Source organism: Megascapheus bottae, chromosome 15, assembly GCF_031878675.1.
Source record: "Megascapheus bottae isolate mThoBot1 chromosome 15, mThoBot2.hap1, whole genome shotgun sequence".
NCBI classification, from domain to species: domain Eukaryota; kingdom Metazoa; phylum Chordata; class Mammalia; order Rodentia; family Geomyidae; genus Megascapheus; species Megascapheus bottae.
Genome location: NC_143523.1, coordinates 45,707,247 through 45,724,796, shown reverse-complemented (window position 1 = coordinate 45,724,796; position 17,550 = coordinate 45,707,247). Strand labels below are relative to the sequence as shown.

The window sequence follows — 17,550 nt, the reverse complement described above, 5'->3', positions numbered from 1 at the left end:
AAGCATTAATTTGTTTTTAGGAACTTAAGACACGTTGAAACAACCTGTTGATCATCACTTATCAGTAGAGGATTCTATTTATTTATTTATTTATTTATTTATTTATTTATATTCAAGACTGGGACTCAAAGTTGGTACCCGTTGCTTTTTCTCATTGGGTAGCACTTTATCAACTGAGCCATGCTTCCAACCCCAGTAGAGGACTTTTTTTCCCCTGTGGTCATAAGGCTTGAACTCAGGGCCTGGTAACTGTCTCTGAACTTTTGTGCTCAAGGCTAGCACTCTACCACTTTGAGCCATAGTTCCACTTCTGGTTTTCTGGTGGTGAATTGGAGATAGGAGTCTCATAGACTTTTCTGCCCAAACTGGCTTTGAACTATGATCCTCAGATCTCAACCACTAGTGCCTCACTTTACTAGAGAATTATTTTTTGATACTTTTCCTCTGCTAATTATATAAAGTATGGTAGATACAGAACAACATATATATTTTCGGACATACTCATCTTTTCAAAATGAAAATGGGACCATATTATAACATTATTCTATAAATTGCTTTTCCTACACTGTGATTGCCTCTCTAAATCAGTAAGTAGATATCTATGACATTATTTTTAATAGATGCATTGTCTTCCATTAAATAAAGACCATATTTTATTTTTTGTGCAAGACTAAGTAAGGCCTTTGCTCATTGGTTGGTGCTCTCCCAACCGAACCATGCCTCCAATCTTGTATTTTTTGTTAGACACTTAAGATGTTCCTTGTTTTTTTCTCCCTCAGCATTATAAATGATACCTTAGAGAGCCATTTTATTTATACTTTTCTGCATTCCTGCTATATTAGTTCTGTAGGACAGATTCCTAGGGGTCGAATTGCAGGGTCAAAGCTCTACTGATAAGTAATTATGTTGTACATTTAATATGTTCTATACACTTAATATATATGTTGATTAGTTCTCAGAATATTGTTAAAAGGTAAGTACTGTTTTTTGTTGTGTTGTTCTTTTTGTTTTTTTACATCCATTTAGTTGATGGATGAGCCCGAGGCTTAAAAAGGTTAAGTTAAATTGCACAGTTATTTTACTTATAAGTGAGATAGTCAACCTGACACCATGCCTGTGCTTTTTAGGGGAGGAGAGAAGGATGGTCTAGGAGCTTGAACTCAGGGTCTGGGTACTGCCCTTGAGCTTCTTTTGCTCAAGGGTACTTTGCTTTACCATTTGAGCCACAGCTCCACTTTCAGCTTTTTTTTTTTTTTTTTGCCAGTCCTGGGGCTTGAACTCAGGGCCTGGGCACTGTCCTAGGGATTTCTCAAGGCTAGAGCTGTACCACTTGAGACACAGTACCACTTCCAGCCTTTTCTATGTATGTGGTCTCAAGGAATCAAACCTGGGTCTTCATGCATGGTAGGCAAGCACTCTACCACTAGGCCAAACTCCCAGCCTTTTCTTTTCTTTTCTTCTTCTTTTTTTTTTTTTTTTAAAGTAATTTATTGGAGCGTTTCACAGACTTTCCTGCTGGGCTGGCTTCACACTGCAGTCTTCAGATCTCAGCCTCCTTAGTAGCTAGGATTACAGTACTCAATATCACCTATGCTTTTAACCACCCTTGCTAATAGGTTTAAAGCCCTCCATAACCTGGTGAATTTCCATACCAATGGAAATTCTAATGTTAATAATGTTTGTACTACTTTTTTAGGATTTTCAGTATATTTGTTTTCTAAAATGTGCTAGAATTTCCAGTGTTGTTGATTTCAGACTCTGTCCATCCTATCTCCTTTTGGCACTTCTTTGTTCTTGGTTCTTCCTTCTATTCATAATTTCATTATCCATCCCTTTTACTTCTCTGACTTGTTTTTTAGTTTCAAAATAATCAGAAAATGGTCTTTCCTAACAAAAAATTTGGAGATATTTGATAAAAACAATAAAATAAACAATTTAGGAACCTTAGTTGGTAACTGAGGATACCATGTTGGTGCATGAAGATTTTTTCCTTTTTTTTGAACTCTGGACCGGGGCATTATCCCTGAGTTCTTCAGCTCAAGGCTACCGTCCTAACCCCTTTAAGCCACAGAACCACTTTCTGCATAAAGATTTATATAACAGTAGTTTTTAGCCAATTCATTGAGCACATTTTATGTTACAAAAAGAAAGTAGTAAGGAATCAAAAAATAAACAAGAACACATTGAGTTTCCTTAAATACTATTTTGGTTTTATTGCATTCTTTTTTTCTTTTTTTTTTTTTTTAATAAGACATGGGGCTTGAACTCTGGGCCTGGGTAATTTCCCTGAGCCACTTGAGCCACAGCACCACTTCGAGTTTTCTGGTGGTTAATTGGAGATAAGAGTTTCATGGACTTTAGTGCCGGTGCTGGCTTTGAACCATGATCCTCAGATCTCAGCCTCTGGATTAACTAGGATTAAAGGCATGAACCACCAGCACCCAGCCTTATTGCATCCTTTCTTGTGAACAAAATTTTTAACCTTGTTAAAAAATATTTTTTCTTTTTGTATGTGATTATTTCCATATGAAATAGTCCTTATTTTTCCCCCACTTAAGCAAAATGTTAGTCTTTTAGTGATTCTCTTAGGTTAAGTCTATTTAGAGAAATTTATTTACTGTATTAATATTTTCATTATAAAGTTGCATTTTCTTTGAGTTGTCCTAGATAACAAGCACCTGCCTTATATAATATGGGTGTCAAAACGAGCATAAAATTTGCCCTTCCTTTTGTTTTTAGGCAGTGTGTCTTAAGGTCAGAGGATTATGCCTGGTGTGGTAGCTCATGTCTATAATCCTAGCTCCATGGGAGATGGGGGTCTAAAGGTTTAATGTTTTATGCTAGGCTAGGCAACATTTGGAAGACCTCATCTCAGCCAGTAAAAGCTAGGTGTGGTGGGATGTACCAAACCCTCTTATCCCTTAGTGAGAATTATAAATAAGAGGATTGAGGACTGAGATGGACCAGACATAAATTTATGCAAGATCATAATAGAAAAATAGTCAAAGCAAAAAGAGGATACCTCAAGTGGTAGAGTACCACCCTGAGAAGTGAAAGGTCTTGCATTCAAACCCCATTACTACCCTCTTTCCCAAATTAGAATTTCAGAATCCCATCTTCATTTACTTTGAAATTGTGTTATTTGGGGCAGGTTACTTTAACTTAATGCTTCAGTTTTCCTCTTTGCAAAACTGATATATGTTAGAACGCTGTTTGGGGAATAAATGAGAATTACTTTGACATACTTCAAGTGCTCTATAAATATTAACTACTATTTTTTGTATGTGTATGCCAGTCCTAATGCTTGAACTCAGGGCCTGGGCACTGGCCCTGAGCTTTTTTTTGCTTAAGGCTGGCATTTTACTAATTGGGCCACAGCTCCACTTGTAGCTTTTTGTTATTTATTGGAGATAAGGGTGTCATGGACTTTCCTCCCTAGGTTGGGTTCAAACTGTAATCCTCAGATCCCAGCCTCCTGGGTTGGTAGGATTACAAATATGAACTACTTGTGCCCTGCTTTTATTTTTGAATTTTTCTGTCTTCACTAATATTCATAAAGAGAAAGTGATTTTATATACTGAGCATCTTATACTGTATAATCTAATGTCATTAAATAGGTTATTTGGGTCATTGGCTCATTAAATATTTATTGCTTTTCTCCTTTTTGCTAGTTACTTTCCTAGGAGTGGAGAATCAGGATTAAGCTGACAAAGTCTGTTATTTTATGGAGCTTGTATTTTAGTAAGGGAGAAAGGGATATAATAAAGGGTAGTAGAGTTAAAGGAAAAGGATCAAAGATCATACAATTTAGTTAAACAAAGATACAAGATAAAATTCACTCTAAACATTTTCTTTTGCAGTGTGTCTTATATTTATGGGTCTTGAAGATTCTATACCCAAGCACATTATTTCTTCTGAGAGGCAACCATGAATGCAGACACCTTACTGAATATTTTACCTTTAAGCAGGAATGTGAGTATTTTCAGGAAAAATACTTTCTTAGTATTTTTTTGGAATGATATGGTGAGTTAATAGATAAGGAGTTGTTTATAGGACAACATAGAAAAACAGATTTTTGTAATCACACATGTTAAATATTTGAAAATTATTACCACTGTCTAATGTTTAATGGTATTTAATGCAGAAGTTTTCATTTTGGTATTTCCTATTAAGTTTGTATTTTACAAATTTACTTAAGAGAAGTTTAGAGTTTGTGTGTATTGAATCCTTTGTAATAGAATAATTTTATATGCTTATGGAATTTTAAATAGTTTCAATGTTAAAATTATTTTTGCTAATAGGAAAAAATAATCAAAAGAAAAAGATTGTTGTTAGATTCAGGGTTTTGTTTTGTTTTGGTTTGGTTTATTTTGGTTTGGTTTTTATGTTGATTGTAGGGCTTGAACTCAGGCCTGGATACTAGTCTTCAGCAAAACAGATCCAAGGCAGTCCTGTCTTGAGGTCTTTCACTCAAGGCTATCACTGTACCACTTAGAGCCACAGTACCACTTCTGGTTTTCTGGTGGTTAATTCGAGATAAGAGTCTTATAGACTTTCTTGCCTAGCTGGATTTAATGTTTAAGTAAATGATATAGAGCATTGTTTGGACTTTTTTCAAACTTTAAACTTAAGCATGTTAAATTAAGTCTTAATGATAGTCTCTAAAAATATGTATATAGTCTCGCATAGTATCTGTATATAGTAATTCCAGAACCCCATTCCAGTAACCAAAATTTGCCTTTTGTGGTGGTTGTTGTCGTGGGGTTTGAATTCCATGCCCAGAATGTCCCTGAGCTTTTTTGCTCGAGGCTGATGCTCTACCGCTTTGAGCCGGAGCTTCACTTCTAGTTTTCTGGTAGTTAATTGGAGATACGTATTTCATGGGTTTTCCTGCCTGGGCTGGCTTTAAACTGCAATCCCAGATCTCAGCCCCTTGAATAACTAGGATTATAGGTGTGAGCCACTGTGCCAGCTTCTGTTTTTGTTTGTTTTTTGTTTTTTTTCGAGGATGAACCTTGAATTATTTTGTTGTTATAGACTTCCTGTAATAGTAGTTACTGACTCAGAATAAAACCAAATATTTAAACTTTAGCCCTAACTATGGTTATAATTTTGCCTTATTTGGCCTGTAATGGTAAACTATCAAATGTTTTTAGAGACTTACTTGTATATTTATTTTTAGTAACATGATTTACTAATATGTGCTCTCAAAAGTTATTTTGGTGCTAGGAACTAGTGGCTCATGCCTAGCTGAGAGGCTGATCAGAAGACTCTAGTTCAAATCTAACCCAAGCAGGAAGTCTGTGAGACTCTCATCTCCAATTAACTATCAGAATTGGTGTTATAGCTCAAAGTAGTAGAGTACAAGCCTTGAGCATAAGAGCTCAGAGATAGTACCACACCCCCAAGTTCAAGCCACAGGACCAACGCTATGCATGTATATACATATATAGAGAGAAGCATCTCCACAATGAATTTAGAGAAAGCAAATATTTTACCTCCATAATTACTAGTGACATTATTTTTGTTGATTCTTATAGGGAAAAGAGGCTTGCTTCCTTTTAATAGATATATGTGTGTTCACCAAAATTCATTCTTTAGTGTTTAGTTGCGAAGTGGTTTTTCTTTTCTTTCTTTCTTTTTTTTGTAGGGAGTAGGGTGAGGGTGTCCCAGGGCTTGAACTAAAAGCCTGAGCTTTGTGGTCAGGGATAGCACTGCACCACTTGAGCCACAGTTCCATTTCCGTTGTTTTATTTTTTGTTTTTGTTTTGATGACTTTGATGAACTTCCTGCTTGGCCTGGCTTTGAATTGCAGTTGTCAAATCTCAGCTTCCTGAGTAGCTAGGATTATAGACATGAACCACTGGCACCTGGCAATTTGTCAGTTTTAACAAATCAAGATGAACCATACTCAAGATGTAGAAAAGTTTCCTTTTTAGTCACTTTTCTTTCTTTTTTTTTTTTTTGCTAGTCCTGGGTTGTAAACTCAGGGCCTGAGCACGGTCCTTGGACTTTCTTCAAGTCTAGCACTCTACCACTTGAGCTACATCACTACTTCTGACTTTTTGTGTGTATGTGGTACCAAGGAATTGAACCCAGGTCTTTGTGTATGCTAGGCAAGCACTCTTGCACAAGGCCAAACTCCCTCCCTTTTTAGTCACACTTTCAGTCCACTGTCACCACTTGTATTTTGTTTCTAGTTTTCTTGTTTTGATTATAATAGTAATTTAGAACATTTACCTTTTATAATTGAAATTGTGACTACCCAAAACTCAATCTCAGTAAAAAAGAATTATTAATTATGAAGAAAAGGGACTAAGAAATAAAAATGTTAGCATCAGCATTTGTGAATGATCAAGTGATAACATAATTTTGAAATGCTTTTTAATTTTTTCTTTTTCTAGGTAAAATTAAATATTCAGAAAGAGTCTATGAAGCTTGTATGGAAGCTTTTGATAGCCTGCCCCTTGCTGCACTTTTAAATCAACAGTTTCTTTGTGTTCATGGTGGACTTTCACCAGAAATACACACACTGGATGATATTAGGAGAGTAAGTATAGATTTCAGTTCCAAAGTTTGTTATTTTAATTTATTTTCAGTGGCAAGATTAGGTAACAGTCAAAATGAATATGCCAAGTGCTCATATCTGTAATTCTAACTACTTGAGAATCTGAGATCAGGATGACTCATGAAGCCAGACAGGGCAGAAGAGTTCATTAGACCTCCTTCCCAGTGCTAATTGGGCACTGTGGTATGCACCTGTCATGCTAGCTATAAGTCCATGAGATTTATATTGCAAAGGAAGAAGCTAGGCATGCTTAAGTACATGCCCGTTATTTGACCTATACAAGAGGCATTCTAAAATAGACAGATAGTAAGGTATGTCTAGGCAGAAAACTAGACCCTGTCACCAAAAAACAGTTGAAGGCTTGGCTCAGCAGTTTCACACCTGCTTAGCAAGTTCAAAGCCCTGAATTCAAAGCTCCTGTAAAATTATTACACTGATTTTAAGGAAACCGTTTCTTTTTTATTTTATTATCAGGATGATATATAGAGGGGTTACAGTTACATTCGTAAGGTAGTATGTACATTACTTCTTGAACATTGTTACCCCTTCTCAGGTTTTTCTCCCACTTTCCCTCCCCTGACTCCCAAGGAAACAGTTTCTAATCATTCAGAATAATGTAGTATAAACTTTTTAAATTGATGCCATTTTCTTTTGTACATTTTGTTCTCACTTGATGATGAGTTATTTCTATTCTTTCTTTCTTTCTTTCGCAGTTAGATAGATTCAAAGAGCCACCTGCATTTGGACCAATGTGTGACTTGTTATGGTCCGATCCTTCTGAAGATTTTGGAAATGAAAAATCACAAGAACATTTTAGTCACAATACAGTTCGAGGATGTTCTTATTTTTATAAGTAAGGAAAAATAGCCAAGACTAATCATATTTTAGGTATCTGAAAATAATACATGCTTCATACATAAAAACCATGTTATTTTACTCAATGTGTTCTTTTTCCCCCCTACAGCTATCCAGCAGTGTGTGAATTTTTGCAAAACAATAATTTGTTATCGATTATTAGAGCTCATGAAGCTCAAGATGCAGGGTAAGAATTCTGTTTCCCTGACCCAAATTAACACCTTTAATGCAAATCAAACTTAGTAACCATGATTGATGCTTTACGATGCATATTAAGCTATTTGTTTTGCAGCTATAGAATGTACAGAAAAAGTCAAACTACAGGGTTCCCTTCATTAATAACAATTTTTTCGGCACCTAATTACTTAGATGTCTACAATAATAAAGGTAAGATGTTGTTGATAAAAAAAATGTTAAACAACTTAGCATTTTACTTTTCTTTAAAAAAAAATAGAAAAAGGGCATTGTTTGAAATTATCCAAATCTTATTTAAAACAAAAAACCCAAGATGTAAGGGAGGGGAGAAAAAAAGAGATAAAAATCCAAAATGTGAAACTTAAATCATATATAACCATTCTATAAATTGTCACTCATGAAAGCTGTTTTGTCAAAAATGCTGAGTTAAGCAAAACCAAACATGATTTTCTTAAGCTCCCCTTTCTTAAATCTTTCTCCTAATAACCAAGAGAATGTTTTCTTGATTATATACAGCTCTTGCTGCTTTGACTATTTTATTTGTGAAATCTACTTCATTATTTTATGTTGCTTGGTTTTGTTGACTGATGTAGCTTCTCTTTCATATTTTCTACTTTTATTTCAGTCTTATCACTGTCCATGAAGATTTATATTTGAGCTATGATTAATCTACTCTGAGCTCCTTTTAGAGATTTTCGTGCCTTTTCTTTTTCTTATATGTATTTTGTTTTCTTTCTGTTCCACTGTCTTCCATTTCTTCTCCTCTCTTCCAAATTTGTGTATAAAGATTGAATTTCATTTTATTTTGAATATAACTTATTGACAGATATTGCCAAAGAGTTTCAATCTAGTTTAGTAAGTACCCAAGACGTGTAAGATGAGAAGAAATCAAGGAGACCATCTTCTATTCCATTTTGACATGTCTGGAATTCAGTTGACTATTTCATAGCTCCAGAGTCAGACTGCTGGAGAATATGTGCCAGGAGGAAAAGAACAGAACGTTAAAGATTTTTAAAAGTACATTTAGAAAGAGAATGAGGTCATTGCTAAATGTGGGTCATGATGTAAGTTTGAAAGAGGAGCAGAACAGGTTTTTTGGATGGTGGGGGATGGTAGTTAAAAGTAAAAATATTTGCCTAAGATCCAGCAGTAGCAAGTGATATAAAATGTTCTGTAAGAACTTAGAAGATAGCTAATGAAATATGGCTTTGTTTTTAATAGGAAATATATCTAAGTTGTAACTTCATTGTTAAGAGTAAGAACAGAGTACTAATTTTAATTTTTTGCCAGTCTCTTAATTCCTCAACTGTGACTTTCCCTTGTCACTTTTAAATGTACTAATACACAGTACTCGGTTGAATTACTACCTTACTAATTGTCCTTTGTTAACTACCTCAAGGGGCCTAAAGAATCAAATTTTTAGTATTTGAGAATGAAACTCTCACCATTGAATCTGTCTTGTCAAATGTCTCTGTAGTTCTAAATCTATACACAGTGTATAGAGTGTTTATAAGTATGGACATATTTGTAATGTTTCATTCCTACCCATAAAGCAATTTTCTAGATTTTCTGTCTCGTTTCTCCTTTCAGGACTGAATATTGATATGAGACCATTTTTGAGATTAACTTAAAATTTTTTAGTTTACATGGGAAGTTCATAAGGAAAACAAAATACCTATTAAGTTAGTGAACGGTAATATGTGAAAGAATTCTTTTTGGTTCTGTATTAATTGAAATTGAAAATCTTGAAACTCAAAATCTACATTTAAGTGCTCTTCATTAAAGTGAATAAAAATGACCATATAATTATATTTACAAAGGATTGCATACATTTATATAATTAAATATGAAATACATTCTCTAATCTTAAAGCACACTTGTGAAGTAGGCAGGGTAGACATTCTAGTTCCCTTGTATTAATGAGAAACATTGTTAAATTTTCATGCATTACATAGCTAACATGTACCATAGTTTCTATTAGAAAGTAGCTTTTCTAATATGTCTAATAAAGTAATATAAGCAGTGACTAAAATCTGGGTAGGTTAATTTAAGATACTACCTATATCAATATATTGAAATAGGAAAATACTTAAAATTGGATTATGTAGTTTAATTTTCTTTTCTGATACTTTAATACAATTTCTTCTCTAAATGGACTAGAATATTTCAGACTCACCTAATTTTCTATACTAAATGAAATCAATACATAGATACACATATAGTTACTCTAAATAAGCTTTCTTGATTTCTTTGCTTGCCTCATTACCATTCAGACTATCTTTATCAGACTGCTATCTACAACTAAGATCCTCTAATTCTTCAGCTGGCACAAACAAAAAACCTAGAAAATTGCTCATGTTGTTCTGTGTTTCCCTAAGAATTGAGTTTTCACAATTTTGGATTTAGTAAAAGTGCATGCTCATCATTGAATTATAAAATAAGCATTTTGAACTTTTACTTTTAGTACAAATACCTTGCCATTGTACATAAAAGTATTTAAATTTGATGTAGCAAAAATTTAGTTCCTGTCTCCTTTACCAACCCAGATTCTGTTTACCCTTTATCTCCCTCCTTTTTAAAAAGATATTTTTCTGTTTTTATGTATTGTACACCAGCCTAATGACAAACTGTTACATTGACATTCAACTTATCTTCCAGCTGCTGTATTAAAGTATGAGAATAATGTGATGAATATTCGACAGTTTAACTGTTCTCCACATCCTTACTGGTTGCCCAATTTTATGGATGTCTTCACATGGTCTTTACCATTTGTTGGAGAAAAAGGTATGCTTTAAAAGAAATAATCATTTCATTACTGTTAAATTTAGTACAGTTTACCATAACAATCTCATGCTTCCTGAAGAAAGCTTAAGTCTGGTTTTACTGTGGTAAAACTATTTGTGTCCATGGGTGTGGATATAAGAGCCTTAGATATTTTAGTTAGCTGTTTACAGCCCCCATGTGAGGATGTCTGGGAGACTGGAAGAAGACTTATAAATAGCCTAATGTCTTCAGCTATTGAATTTTCTTTGTTTTTGTCTTTAGCTTAAATATTTTTATAAAGGAATAGCTTTGCTCAACGGACCCTTCTGCACTGTTTGTAGGATGCTTCAGCAGTTTATAGCAAAATGAAATAACTCCCATTTTGGCAGTAGTAATTGTTTTATAGTACTTTTATACTCTTGGGAGACATAGAGACATCTGATTTCAAATCTAATATTTCTTTTCTTAAATTAAAAATATTTAGGGGCTGGGAGTTTGGCCTAGTGGTAGAGTACACACCTAGCAAGCATGAAGCCCTGGGTTCAATTCCCAGGAACCACATGCATAGAAAAAGTTGGAAATGGTAGAGTGCTAGCCTTGAGCAAAAAGTGTTCAAGGACTGTGCACAGGCCCTGAGTTCTAGCCCAGGCAAAAAGAAAAAAAGTCTATAAAATTGTGGTAGTGGCCTGGCATGGTGCCTCACGCCTGTAATCCTAGTTACACAGGAGGCTAAGATCTTAGGATCTCAGTTCAAAGCCAGCCCAGGCAGTGAAGTCTGTTAGACTCTTCTTCTTCTTCTTTTTTTTTTTTTTGGTGGGCCTAGGGGCTTGAACTTGGCCTTGGGTCTTCAGCTCAAGGCTACCACCCTTACCCATGGGCCTGGGCACTGTCCCTTAGCTCTTCAGCTCAAGGCTACCAACCTACTGTCCAGCCAAGCCCCACTTCCTGTTTTGTAGAAGTTAATTGGAGATAAAAGTCTCTGGAGGTCCTTTTGTGCCCGAGCTGGCTTTGAACCTTCATCCTCAGATCTCAGCCTTCTGGGTAGCTAGGATTACAGGCATGAGCCACCCTAGCTTGCACCCGCCTGGCCTTGAGACTCCTATTACCAATTAACCACCAGAAAATGGGAAGAGTGGCATTGTGGCTCTAGGGATAAGGCGATAGCTTTGAGCTGAGGAGCTCAGGGACAATGCTCAAGCCCAGGGGTCAGTAGTCTTGAGTTAAAGAATTCAGGGACAGCACCCAGGCCCAGAGTCCAAGCCCCATGACCAAAAAGAAAAAAAAAATCGTGGTAATGATGGTCTAATAGTATAGAATATAAACACAAAACATGAGACTTCTAAAGAGAAAATAAAGCCCAGGCTGGCTTTGAACCTTGATCCTCAGATCTCAGCCTCCGCAGTAGCTAGGATTACAGGCATGAGCTACCAGACTGGCTATTCCAGCATTTTTCTATGTATGTGGTACTGAAGAATCAAACCCAAGTGAGCATTCTACCACTAGGCCATGCTCCTGGCCGCATATGCCTTAATTTTGGTAGAGTGCAAATAACAGCATAAGAGTTCAGACTTGATTATAAAACATTTTGTTCTATATCTTTATTTTTTCACACCTCTTCCATGTTGCATAACGTTCCTTTCTGTGTAAAATATCACTTCTGCCAAGACAGCTTTTGGATCTAAAAGTTCAAAATAATACTTAAAATGTATGTTAGTTTTTCTGTAGACCACCTTCTATCTTTTTCATTTACTTACTCTCATATTAAATTAATTTGGAGATAGAATTACTAGCTTTAGGCATTTAAGGGGCCAGTTAAGGGCTTAGTACAAGGGATGCATTTCATTTATATCCTTCTATCTTTGGTATATGAGAAATTGTTCTGTCATAGCATCATCAGGCTAAAGAGTTTTAAGAGTTCTTCTTGTTTACTCACTGCAGTGAACTATTTTAATATAATATTGGAAGGGTGGAAGGTGGGCACTAGAGGGATAAAGGCAAGAGGAAAATGGCCATTTTATAGATTCTCTTTAATTTGATTCCTCCACCTAAGGGAATGTTTCATTATGTCTAATTAAACATGTTTTTAAGTGATAGGAGAATTTATTGGGAGAAAAAAATGTAGCAGAAAAACAGATTATACCTCTTGTGGTTTAAACATTAATGATTAGGGCAGGGTATGAGAAGATATGTATAGTTAATAGTCCCAGATCACTGGTAGATTCAGTGGTGGTATCAGATATTCCTTGTTTCAGGATTGATCGATAGGGTAGGGTAGGGTCTTGACATCTCGTATGTGGTCCTCACCTTAAAAGTGACTTAGGAAAAAAAGATCAGGAGCAGTTTGTCCGTTCCCAGGTCCAGCCTATTGAGCAAGTCACTGTCCCAAGGGTGGAGGAGGTTTACTAAATTACATTTGACCTCTAAGGCATGGTTTTACTGGCTTTTGGTAGGTAAGTTAAGAACTATGTGTTGACCTACTTTAGTCTGAAATGAATCCTGTGGTTAATCCTTAGGTGGTTAGAGTACTCAATTAACCTATCTTGTGACATTTTATGATTCTGGTAGCCCTGTAAGCTGGTCTCTTATAAATTGAAAAACTTTATTATAATGCTTTCCTTCAGAAATCCTGTAATCTTCATCCTCAATTTTAGGATTGCATTTGTAATGCTCATGGCTAATTTGCTACTTATCATTCCCAACTGAAGGGATTAAGACCCTAAAATCTTTCAGAGAAAGGGAAGTCAAAGTCTTTCACTACTTCCTCTTAGTGTGGGGCATAGTCTAAGGTCAAGATTCTTGCCATTGTTTGATCCCAGCAAGAATAGCTGGGATCCCAGTTCCTGAATGATCTAAGAAGCTCCTGTAGAGAGAGCTCAACCTTGGATATGGTTATTCACCCATAGTTGTGTTTAAAGAGGAACCGGCCACAAGTGTGGCAGAGTGCTTGCCTGGCATGCAGGAAGCCCTGGGTTCAATTCCTCAGTACACCATACAAAGAAAAAGCCAGAAGTGGTGCTGTGGCTCAAGTGGTAAAGTCTTAGCCTTCAGAAAGGCCAAGGACAGTACTCAGGCCCTGAGTTCAAGCCTCAGTAATGGGAAAAAAAAAATTAAAGAAGAGGAACCATGTTGTAGAAAAACAGAATTGGTTGGAACTGTTGTAATAGAGCACTAAAAACAGCCACAGACTCAGATTCCCACAAATAATTGTAACCAGGTAATAATACTAAAACCCTGAGGGTTTTTTGTTTGTTTGTTTGTATGGTTGGTTGGTTTTGGTTTACACCATTTAGAGGACTATGAGAATAAGGGGTTCTGAAGATTACAATCGAGTCAGTCATTGTATTGCTCTGGGCTCAGCTATACTGGTAGAAGTTTTTCCTACTTGCTGATTTTTTTTGTCCTTTTTTTTGGGGGGGGGGGTGGGTCATAGGGCTTGAACTAGGTCTGGGCACTGTCCCTGAGCACTTCAGCTCTAGGCTACCACCCTACCCTTGAGCTGAGATAAGAGTCTCAGGTCCTTTTGTGCCTGGTATGTCTTTGAATCTTGATCCTCAGATCTCTGACTCCTGAGTAGCTAGGATTACAGGTATGAGCCATCACTCCTGGCTGTCCCTTTTTTTATTACTGGTATTTTAAGTAACTATTATAAAACCTTGAACTCAGATAATACTGATTTTTTTTGAGGGGGGGGGCAGTCCTGGGGCTTGAACTAAGGGCCTAAGCACTGTCCTTGGACACTATTTGCTCAAGACTAGTGCTCTGCCAACTGAGCCATAGCATCACTTCCAACTTTTTATGTGTATGTGATACTGAGGAATTGAACCTAGGGCTTTGTGCATGCTAGGCAAGCACTCTACCAATAGGCTACACTCCCAGCCTAATAATGTTTTTTTGTTTTTGTTTTTTTAAAGTACTCTATATCCAGGAAGAAATCTTAAACTGTTTCTCCGTGCAATAGTAATTGAAACAAGCATTTCACATTTGTTATTAAGCCCATATATTGTAAAAGAGTTGAATCCAGAATGAAAAAGCTAGCAGTCACTTGTTTATTAAATAACTAAATTCCATGAGCCTGTTTGCTTGTCAAGTTTAAAAACAGCCTTTTTTTTTTTACCCCTTTGGTTTGAGCCTGTGTTAATCTTAATGTCTGTATTTTGATTAGACCTGATTAAGATGAACATCTTTTAAGAGTGATAATAGCCTTTATATATATTAAAAAATAGCAGACAAACCTGAAGATATTTACATATGTACATACATGAATATATAGTAAGTTTTAGACTAGACATGTCAATCACATATTAAAATTGAGGAGCTGGGAGTTTGGCCTAGTGGTAGAGTATTTGCCTATCATGCAAAAAAACCCAGGATAGAGACCTTGGTACCACATACATGGTCTGCTGTCTTAGTGCCATTATGGTAGACATGTCCAGTGTAGAATTGGCTGTTGGATGATAGCTCTGTCATGGCATCAGCACGTCCTTGCTTTTTCTGCTGAGTCCATGTCCACGGATTTTTCTTCTAGAACTTACGAATGGGCTCTAAACCATGTTACCCAAAACACTGAGGCACAGAACAGACAATGGAAATTTCTGGGCTTTTTTTGCTGTTGTTTGGGCCTTCAGAGTGGAATCATATTAAGGGCTCTTCCAATTAGAGATAACTTGATTTCTTGAAAAGTAAAATGAAAGAATTACTTGGACTTTAGTCAGCAGCACAAAAATAAGCAAAAAACCTACTTCCTCAGGACAGAGCATAGAATAACAAACTTTATCCACAGAGTTAGAGCAGAAGTAGCACAGAATGTGAAAAAGCAGAGAAGAGTTTTAATTCCATGGAAGACGAGAAAGGATCCATTAACCTTTGCAGAGCCTTAGACATGGAAAAGACCTCCATAGAAACAGAAAATGTGTGGGGCCTGCAGTTTGGTCTAGTGGTAAGACTGCTTGCATAGCATGCATAAAGACCTGGGTTCAATTCCTTGGTGCCACATACCACATACATAGAAAAGGCCAAGAAGTAGTGCTAAGGCTCAAGTGGTATAGAGCTCTAGCCTTGAGAAAGCCCATGGACAGTGCTCCGGCCCTGAGTTCAATCCCCAGGACTGACAAACACACACATACACACACACTCATACACTTGATGTGCCACTTTTTGACTAGTGATAGGCTTGTTTTAAAAGGTGAATGAGAAAAACCACATTGCTGGTGCTTGAAGGGGAAAAGCCCAGGGACTAGAGCTGGTTATTATTCAGAATTTTCTGAACAGGTCAGACACATCTGACATTCCTTCTGCAGATCCAAGTCTTTCAAAAGGGACATGAAAACCTGGACACAAGTGTCTTCATATTTGAAGGCTTTATGGTTTAAAAGATAAATTAGGAGTAAGGTCTGGAGGCCAACCTTTTTGAGCTGGCACTTTGTAAATGCCAAAAAGAATGGAACAAGGAGTAAGTCTCTCAGGCATTTTTCTTCAGATGCTGAGGATCCAATAAATTCGTGTCTCAGGATGTTCTACAAGGGATTGCATAGCATAGAGGGTTTGTTACCAAAAGGAAATACAGGAAAAGAAAAGTTGTCTCTCACGAGCTGGGAGTTTGGCCTTGTGGTAGAATGCTTGCCTAGCATGCACGAAGACCCGGGTACCACATACATAGAAAAAAGCCAGAAATGGTGATGAGGCTCAAGTGGTAGAGCTCTAGCCTTGAGAAAGTCCAAGGACAGTGCTCAGGCCCTGAGCTCAAGCCCAGGACTGGCCAAAAAAAAAAAAAAAAAATTGTCTCAATGTTTTCATGTCTCCTGTATGTTCAGAGTACATGGGTAAAAAACAAGATGTCCCTTAGTCATTTTCTGCCACCTAACCTCTGAAAAAATAAAACCCATAGGTTTATGAGTGACCACTTTGCAACAATACCTGGGAGGGTGAGATCCTCTCTACCATGCACATGGCCCATCGTATGCTAACCAAGCCCCACTTCCTGTTTTCTAGAGGTTAATTGGAGGTAAAAGTCTCAGGTCCCTTTGTGCCCGTGCTGGCTTTGAACCTTGATCCTCAGATCTCAGCCTCCAGAATAGCTAGGGATTACAGGCGTGAGCTATCTGGCGGGCTTCATTATTTTTTAAGTTTTAGAGACTCTTACTAGAAAACTGGAAGTGGCCCTGTGTCTCAAGAGGTAGGGGTAGCCTTGGGCTTAAGAGGTCAGGGATATGAAAGTCTAAAATGTTAATTCAGTTATTCTTGCCATCTGAATGAATGTATGTGTTTTGTGGTAAACGTGTTTAACTATTTATATGAATCATTGATATTCCTAAAAAGTTATGTATGTGTGCAGCTAACATGTAGCTTTTTTTTTCTTTTTGAATAGTGACAGAAATGTTGGTGAATGTTCTGAGTATTTGCTCTGATGATGAACTAATGACTGAAGGTGAAGACCAGTTTGATGGTATGATTGCTCATCTTACTATTTTTTTAAAACTACACAGCCTAAGTATATACTGTTTTGCTTAAAAAATATTCATTGTTTTCATATAGGTAGGATATATGATAAGTGATACACTTTTCACATATTATGTAATATTTTTAAATAATTCCAGTTATTTTTATAGTGGTATGGGAAAGAAGATGAGTTTGGGGAAAGGAGAAATTCAGAAGCCAGGAAGAAAAGAAAGCTGAAAGATCTTTTAAAAATGTGGTTCTTCATGAATTTGGACAATGCTTTTTGAAGAGAGCATTTAATACAATATTATTAGTACATCAAACATTCTTGAAACTTCCAGTGTTGCTTTTAATTTCTTGTAACAATGAAAGTAGATTGTACTCAATTTAGTGTGATTGTGTTCTAAAGAACTATTTGCTAGGGGCCGGGAGTTTGGCCTAGTGGTAGAGTGCTTGCCTAGCATGCACGAAGACCCGGGTTCGATTCCTCGGCACCACATACGTAGAAAAAAAAAAATCCAGGTGAAGCTCAAGTGGTAGAGCTCTAGCCTTGAGAAAGTCCAGGGACAGTGTTCAGGCCCTGAGCTCAAGCCCAGGACTATTTGCTAGAGCTTCTGAAAGTATTTTTTCCCTAAAAACAAAGTTATATGTGATGGTTATTATGTAAACCAGCAAGGGTATGTGCATAATTTATATTGTTGTATAAAGGAGCACCATAGAAATAAAATAAAATC

The 17,550-nt window shown here is 36.5% G+C and overlaps 1 protein-coding gene across 5 annotated transcripts in view; it reads left to right on the top strand.

Moving 5' to 3' along the window:
- The window catches only part of Ppp3cb (protein phosphatase 3 catalytic subunit beta), a 52,337-nt gene that overhangs the window by 13,705 nt on the left and 21,082 nt on the right, over positions 1-17,550 (top strand). For all 5 annotated transcript variants that reach the window (XM_090346555.1, XM_090346554.1, XM_090346553.1 and 2 more), the window contains exons 4-10: positions 3,861-3,972; positions 6,405-6,550; positions 7,282-7,421; positions 7,533-7,610; positions 7,716-7,810; positions 10,277-10,402; positions 16,746-16,823. In XM_090346555.1, coding sequence (XP_090202681.1) covers positions 3,861-3,972; positions 6,405-6,550; positions 7,282-7,421; positions 7,533-7,610; positions 7,716-7,810; positions 10,277-10,402; positions 16,746-16,823 — 775 coding nt within the window. The remainder of the gene's footprint in view (positions 1-3,860; positions 3,973-6,404; positions 6,551-7,281; positions 7,422-7,532; positions 7,611-7,715; positions 7,811-10,276; positions 10,403-16,745; positions 16,824-17,550) is intronic.